Source organism: Bidens hawaiensis, unplaced genomic scaffold (genome assembly GCF_021521415.1).
Source record: "Bidens hawaiensis isolate Kalapana, Puna unplaced genomic scaffold, B.hawaiensis_p1.1 tig00022382_1, whole genome shotgun sequence".
NCBI lineage: Eukaryota > Viridiplantae > Streptophyta > Magnoliopsida > Asterales > Asteraceae > Bidens > Bidens hawaiensis.
The window spans coordinates 201,697-209,877 of NW_027493491.1; the positions used below are offsets into that span (position 1 = coordinate 201,697).

At 38.5% G+C, this 8,181-nt stretch overlaps 1 protein-coding gene across 1 annotated transcript; it reads right to left on the bottom strand.

The window, feature by feature from the left end:
* Positions 1-1,837: 1,837 nt before the first annotated feature.
* Positions 1,838-3,788, bottom strand: LOC143565498 (putative pectinesterase/pectinesterase inhibitor 51). Its single transcript, XM_077052456.1, has 3 exons — positions 3,652-3,788; positions 2,792-3,579; positions 1,838-2,569 (listed from the first exon to the last, which is right to left on the bottom strand). The coding sequence occupies exons 1-3, from the start codon at positions 3,786-3,788 to the stop codon at positions 1,887-1,889; spliced, it is 1,608 nt and encodes a 535-aa protein (XP_076908571.1). The 3' UTR covers positions 1,838-1,886.
* Positions 3,789-8,181: the final 4,393 nt, after the last annotated feature.

Here is an 8,181-nt window from a genome sequence, read left to right on the forward strand (position 1 = left end):
TGGTGAAAAACTCCCTATATAAAGCAATCTTCTCGGCCGGAGGTTTATCGGCCGTCGAGCCTGGTGCTGGGAGCTCGGGCTTCCACTCTGGGGCCAACCCATAAAATGGGTGATATCCTGGAAATCACCTTCTCTCCAGTTTATCTGGATGTGCTCGACGGTAGATGGAGGACCTTCCTTCTTCCCACCAGCCATGAGTGCAACAGTAAACGGCAGACAACGAGCTATGATGTAATGGAGAAATCACAGAAGGAGAAGAAGATGGAGAGTTTTCGAAAAAATTTTGCAAGTAAACCGATAATGAAACGCTCACCCTCTTTTTATACACATCGCAATTAATGCGATGTAGAGGGATACAGCTCACCTTTATGTCATCATCCAATCAAAAGATGACACGGTAAGCGGGAGCTGACAAAACACAAAATGATTTTGAATCAGCCGCCTAAAATACGTGCAAACATCTCGAAAGTCACCCCTAACAAGACTCAGACTGAAGCCGTCACATCTCAGACGACGAAACAGTAACCCTAGTCCAAAAGTAATGGAAAAAATCCACGAAACAACAAACTCAATCCACACCAAGGGAAGAGCAGTAAGTCCATAATTCCACCCGCGACTTCATTCTCGGAAGAAACAATGGATTGGGGGGGACTTATAGATGTAGGGTAGTAAAACTACCCGCGATCAGGAAACACGCCTCATGGGTTTCCAACACAACTCGCGAATTACCATTGAGCATCCGCAGAAGGGACCCGCGAGCCACAAAAAGGACCCATCGCGCGCAAGGTCCTCACGTGATATGGAAGAGCAGTTGTAACAAACTACTTCTAGAAGATTTCCTCAATATTCCTTGATAGCGACATCGACCAATGGAAAGATGACACCTGGACACCTGATAACCGTCTCCAAACGTGGCCAGGCTGTCACATCCTATAAGCGCTCAACACGTGTCCATTCAGGTAGAAAAGGAATATCTTGATAGTGACAACTCCACTAGTCACCTTTCCTCCACCTTCGGCTATAAATACTCGAGTCATCACCTTGAGGTATTCATTTGCTCCCACACACTCTAAGCAATTACTTGTATTCGTACTTATTTACGATCAGTACAGTACTTATTCTCACGCCGGAGGGTGGTTACGGGAAGACCCCCCATCGTGTCCTTCCCGTGACGAGACTCACGGTGTTCTATGTTGCATGCATCTTGCAGGAACCTGACCTCATCGTACTCAGTGGACTCACTCTTAGGGAAAACTTAGATCCGGACTATCTAGTTCGATCTAGTGTTTCTTCAGGCCGGGTACAGATTTGGGTATTAAAAACCCGGGTATAACAAATACCAATTCCAGGTATTTTTTTCAGGTCCGGCTCCGGGTTCAGGTTTTTTGTGCCCCTCTACTGTCGTATCCTCTTACTAAATTCTCTTATGTGGCCCAAGTTTGCAAGCCCAGTCTTCTTTTCAATTTTAGCCTACGTTTTGGTTTGGTTCCTGGCCCTTTAAAAAATAAAACATAATTCCAACCCAATCTTTTCTTTATAATTTCCCCTTGCTTTCACCACAATACTTTCCACTTCATTCAACAATAAATTTGAACATGAATTAATTTAATTTCAACACAAGTTTGATTTATCTTTATGTTCTTGTGGTTGTTGCAGCTCGGCTCGTCTGAATTCAAAGCCATCGTTTTTAGATAATGTGTGATTGAAATATAATATAGTGTAAAACTGCAACTAACAAAAATATATTTTGAACAAAATTTTGTATTCAACTCGATGATTTCGTGTTTTCATTAAAAGCTTAATTTCTTCACAATCGCCACAACAGAACTATTCCTAATTAAAGTTACAAAAGATATAAAATCAACAATATAAAATTTCTAGTTCAACTAAGATGTAAACCTCCATTGATCACCTTGAATGAAGTTCTCACCCGAATACACATTAACATGATCGGTCGGAATCTGGCTACTCCAGCTCACCCTTCCTGACAAATCCGACCCCTTACCGATATTACCCAACTCCCCATAATAAAGCGTCTTCAACGCAAAGTCACCCTTCCATGGCATCCACCCCTGCGGTGCGATCAACGCCTCCAAATTGCAATCAATGAACACCGTCCTCGAGAACTCCTTCCACGGCCTTCCAAGGAAGTTCTTGTGAACTTTCGGTTTACTATTGTACAACCTCATGTACTCGTCGGTTCCATTAATTAAACAATTTTGGAACACAAAACCCGTGGTCTGTGCTGGATCGATCCGGCCGTGTGCAGTCACTGCATTGTTCTCGCCCTTTTCGGGTTTGAGCTGACGTGGACGAACCAGGATGCTGCAGTTTTGAAAGATGGAAGCCGAGTTGCCAAATATGAAATCGACGTTGCCTTCTATACGGCATGATTTGTAGAACTGTCTAAGTGAGTGGGCATAAAGCGTGTCTTGGTTACCCAAGAATTCACATTCCTCGATAATAGACCGGTCGCTATCAGAGCGGAAGGCAACGGCTTGGTGCGCGTCAGGTCCCGCAGTGTTCGCTATGGTTAAACCACTTGCCATGAATCCATCTCCAACCACACCTGCAATCGGCATTTAGGTGTGAGCAAAACTGAACCATAACCGAAAACCAAACTATTTTCCAGAAAAAAATAACCATAACCGAACAAAACCCACAGTTTATCCGACTTACGGTTAATATGCCTTCTTTTAACGACTTAAGAGAAACCGAAGCCCGTATGATAAATGATTATAATAATTTAAATTAACATAAAATATTAACTTTAATCAAATTTAAATCTTACCAAATGTGGCTGTATTATACGTGGAGAGTCCAGGCTGGCCCACATTCAAAGACCCCGTAATTACAGTTTTACCCATTCCATCCCCCAAAACGACGACGTTCAGCTTCTCAATCCCAACCCGAACCGTTTCCTCATAAACCCCAGCCTTTACCCAAATCACGAACCTGCGCGTGTAACCCCAATCTGGAGCCGCATTAAACGCCACTTGCACGGTCGTGTAATCACACCCACCGTCTTTACAAACCGTCACATCAGCTTTTAACCCAACTGGAACCCCCAGTTGTGACACCCCACCTCCGGGCCCACCACCGCCCTCCCAGAACCCGTCTCTCTCCGTCTTTGGCGGGCCCCACAACGCCATTTCGTCACCAAACACGTCGTACGCCCTCATCAAACTCAACGCGTTGCTTGCGGAACCAATCAAAGTGTTTAAAAACGACATCGTTTGGTTAATAGCTTTAGTCTCGTTTACGTATTTGAGTGCGGACCAGCAGTCGTACTGGTAGGCCAATCCTGCGCTAGTCCAAGCACGGCCGTTCTTCATCTCGCCACGTGGCAGCGCCTCCACCGTTGATTTGAGACGGTACTCCGAATTGTTAAGATGCTCGATGCAGTTTTTGGCGGCGGTGATTCGGTTTGGATTGCCCGACGATGCCTCGAGTATTGATTGAGCCATGGATTGAGCTTCTTTAAGGTTGTTGTAGCTGACGGTTAACGCCGATTGGATAATTTCAATTGCATTTCCGTTAGGGTATTCGTTGAGTGAAGACACGCACAGTTGTTGGTACCTGTTATTATACCAACAGCAACATTAGTAATAGTATAAGTAACATTACTATTGGTATAGTACCATTACCTACCTGGTGGCTTTACAAGCTTGTTGGATCAGATCTGAAGAGGAGGTTGGGTGGATGGTGATGAGAAGAGAGATGAAGAAGAGGATGGAGATGATAGCCATTGAGATTACGACTCGGTGAGTTGGCCTTTTGCGATTCATTTGATTGAGGATTTATATAGATATAGACATATAGTGGTGGATGATCAAATTTGGGCCAGTGAGGAGTTGTGTCCAAAAAAGAATGTATTCACGGGTTCTCCACTCACCTTAATTTTTTTGATTGATTAAACATGAGGTTAATTTAGTAAGACCATCATGAAAATATATGTTTTTTTTATATTTCTTGGGTTTTAATAAAACTATTTTTGGAAACTCATAAAACGTAGTGTTAAATTAGAGACTAAGGAACGTATTGAGTGCGCTGTAATTGAAATGAATTAAATATGCTATTTTTAGGAATAATCGTAAAACATGTTTTATGTTACATAATATCATGTTTTTATACAAATTTAACTAAACAGCAAAGGTTTTCTTTTAAACGCGTAAAGGGGTATTGTAGGTTTTGTAGTAGTAAATGCAATGGATTATCCGTTTTGAATCGTGTGAGCACTCTAACATTTAGGTATTTCTGTGGTACTCTTGAAATTTTAATCCAGAAATCACAAGCGCCAAATTGTTTTAAGAATATAGATTACTCAATTAGACACAATAAATAACAATTTCAATTGTGGTTCTTTGTTTACTTTGAACCCAAAGCCGAAACAAGACTTGAATAATGCCTCTTTTTTAATTGTGAAGTGCTGCTGGACGGTAAATTAAAACACAAACATAATGAGTTGAGGGATTGATAAAAGATTTATTATAACCTAAACTATTAATTCTATAGCATTTTCTTGAGTTATTAGAATAACTAAACCATCATATATGCGTCAAAGTGTAATCAAATAATCAATGCCTTGTGTATGATGAAACTCTTGATAACAAGCCATGTTTAACAGCGATTAACAGATCCATCAAGGCGTCACTTAATTCTATACACTCACAACCAATAACATTGACATGAGTAAGGAGAACCGCCAAAAACAGACCATGTTAGAGTGCAAGGCTCTCATCACATCCACAATACAAACCATTTCTAAGCATCATGAAAATAGGCTCACCAACAGCTTTATAGTAGAGTCATAAAGAAATAACAAGATATGAAACTATTTAGGCTGGAAAGTATGATCATGAGAACAAAAGATCATATATGATGGGAGGTAGGAGGAGCTGGTGGTGGGGATAGTGACCGATGGAGATAATGGTGGAGGGGGGAATGATTGTGAATGTGGGTATGGTAGAAGTAGATGTCTCGATAACATGAGGAGTCTCACAAATAGAATAAGCAATCTCATGTAAGGTGACACCACGATAGATGAAGGTACGATAAGTTTATAAATTAGAACACAAAAATTGCAATGATTTGGAGCATACTCATGAAACAAGGAATGAATTTATGTGAGAGTTTATCTGCTCAAATATCAAGGAAAAATAGTACAAATAACTATAATTTTGTAAGACGATATAACCAATCTCGTTCTAATTGCGTCATTGATTGTGGTTAAAACAATTCTTTTTAAGAACAAAAATCATTCACCTCAAAGCAATAAGCTATATTTCTTTTATCGTCATTGCCGTTTGTTTATTGGGTTTAACCTAACATAATCCAATTTGGAATTTAAATATTAGGGGGAATTACATATTACATATAACTACATAAACATGAACGGTTATGCGTCCTTTCACTAAAAAGCATATCTTGAAAAATAGACAAGATTTTGTTGATTTGTTGGTCACATGTGTTTGGTATGTTAAAAAGAACTCCCAACAAATTACTATATCTACCTAGTGCCTAGTGGGTTGATAAATGGCAAGCTTATCTATTTCTAAAATAAATAGATCCAGACTCATGCCAAGACAGAATGAATGGGGCATGGTCGGTCACATACTCACATGCACTAACTACTATTGCGGCCGGTGTCATCATCCAACAAAATTATTTTATAACCAACTTTAATCTATACATTTTCTAATATTGTTTCAGTCTTTCAGAAGTATATTTAACTGATTTTGAAATGATTTAATGGCAAAGTTTTTATGTATGGAATATGGACTATATGTTCAAATAACACATTACATGAATTTACTTCACTTAAAAAAACATGAATTCATTTCAATTAGGGCCTAATATATAGTTGAAGTATGTATTAAAAAGCTAATACTTGATCCATTAGATCGGCCCATGTAAATACACAACAAGTTAGGGGTGTAAATGAATGTGCCGGCACTCGAGATTGGATTGCTAAAAGTTTGAATTAAGCCGTGATTAAATGGTAGAGTCCAAGCTCAAGCCTAAACTAAAGCTAAATAATAGGGTTGAGCTATGTATACCGAGTTTAACTAGGCTCGGAAGCATAAAGAAACCTAGCTACTAGATGTGTAAGCATAAAAATTTTCATTTAGTATTACATAATGAATATCATCGTACATATAATTACGACAAAAGTAACTAACTGACATAAATGTAGGTGTGTTTATAGTTGTAAATAACAAAAGAATTCAATAATCAGTAAATAATAAATGAACCGAGTTTGAGCTTAGGCAAGCTCACACTCGGCTCCATTACACCCAACATAAAGGAAATCAAGATCATGTGAACATAAACATAGCTTAACTTTCCAACTTGTAGCGGTTAGCCACTTATCGACATGTGTGCATGTTTAAATCAATGATCCAGACACGAATGCCTCCGAATGAAGATTGTATTCAAGGGAAACACAAATAACCTCTTCATTCTTCAAGTTATCAATTATTGACCTTCTGACCTTCATTCCCTTAGTGCTAGTATCCCATCACCATCATAAACATCTTGAAGGACATCACTAAACTGAAGTATCTCCACATTTTGAGGTTCATGTTGTTACTTGTTAGTGACCAATCACTTGTTTTTATTGCCATCGGCTAGACTCCGTTTGATCTGTAGACCCAAGCTAAAGCCTTGTTAAAAAGCAACCGGGTTTGGAAGTCATACACCATGGGGAACCATGCAAGTATGGCCATAGAGGTGAATATCATCACCTCCATAAGATACTCACATTCCCAACCCTTTCACTGCTGGCCTACATGCTTGTGCCATCTGTATTTACAAACATTTATTATCCACCTCATCCTTAACCAATCCAACTTCAAATTACCTTGTGTTTTTTGCACCTGTAAGATTGCCCATCCGGTCCGGAAGAAGTGTGATTACAAACAAGACAACTAGACAAGCATTGCCCATCCTTTCCAAACATTAATTGGAAATCTGCACTGAACTTCTTTCCACCCCGTGGCACATGCAAAAGCTTACATCAATTTAAGGGTCTTCCAGAAACCAAAAAAAAAATGAAATAACCGAACCCAAACAAAAAAAAAACGGTATGTGATGATGATTAGTGGAACAATGAAATCCAGCACACATAAACAAGATCATAGCTTATTTTGAAATGAGACATTCAGTTAGAAGTTATATTAATGTGCATGAAAGTAAAGTACACAGACATGCAACGACAAAAATAGCTATAAAAACATATAAATTTAAGAGAGAATTACATACCAGGTATGTTAGAGTGGGATAATTAACAAACACGGAGGTTTTCAACAATTGGATTATCTCTAACGTGTATGAATCTCCATTCATGTACATTAGTTGGACAGAAAACCATAATATCACCAAATACACATTCATTGTCTTGAACAAATTCCAGCCATCCAAAAGCAAACATATATTTTTGGTTAATAAACTGAATATCTACCTGCCATTGGTTGTTTAAGTGGTTCAAAAGAACTGTTTGAAGCATCGAAAAGGATCACAAAAATCATTAACCTGAAATTTAAACAATGATGCCTTTTAAAGGGATATAGCACATAAAATAAAATGTGTTCGTATGACTACGGTATGAAATTAGTAATTAAATACCAACTTACCATTTCCGTACGTTTATAAGAACTGATATCCAATTTCGCCTACTTCGCTTCCTATATTCAATTAGGAACCATCAATTTGCATAATTACTTTAAGCAACTACGGTAACTTGGTGATATGTCTATACCATAAAATTGATTACGTTATTTAAGTAGGAAAACAATAAAACTTTAATAAAAGTGGATATAGGGCCAATTGGCTCTATATTTGGGCCTCATAATCTTACTAAATGGTACAAATTTTACCTATCAAATTAGGCCAGAAGAAGACCAACACTTTTGCTATAAAATCATATTGAAACTAATCTTTGTATAACAATTCCTTTATTTTAACTTATAAATCAAACCCTCGAGGTAAGTTTTATATTTTATAAACCATATACTTACAAATCAAAAACTAACTAGTATTTTTACATGCCGCGGGACACCTTATCTGCACGAGAAAGTTTTGGACACAAACACAATAAGGTCACTAACAAACATCAACTCGAGAATGTTGCCGACAGATGTACTAAATACATGAGCCAAATTTAGTTACTACTTTAAGAGT

Coding starts and splice junctions, on each gene's coding strand:
- LOC143565498 (XM_077052456.1), bottom strand. CDS start 3,788: ATGAATCGCAAAAGGCCAACTCACCGAGTCGTAATCTCAATGGCTATC. Junction 3,580..3,651: donor CAAGCTTGTAAAGCCACCAG/GTAGGTAATGGT, acceptor GTATAATAACAG/GTACCAACAACTGTGCGTGT. Junction 2,570..2,791: donor GTATAATACAGCCACATTTG/GTAAGATTTAAA, acceptor TGCCGATTGCAG/GTGTGGTTGGAGATGGATTC.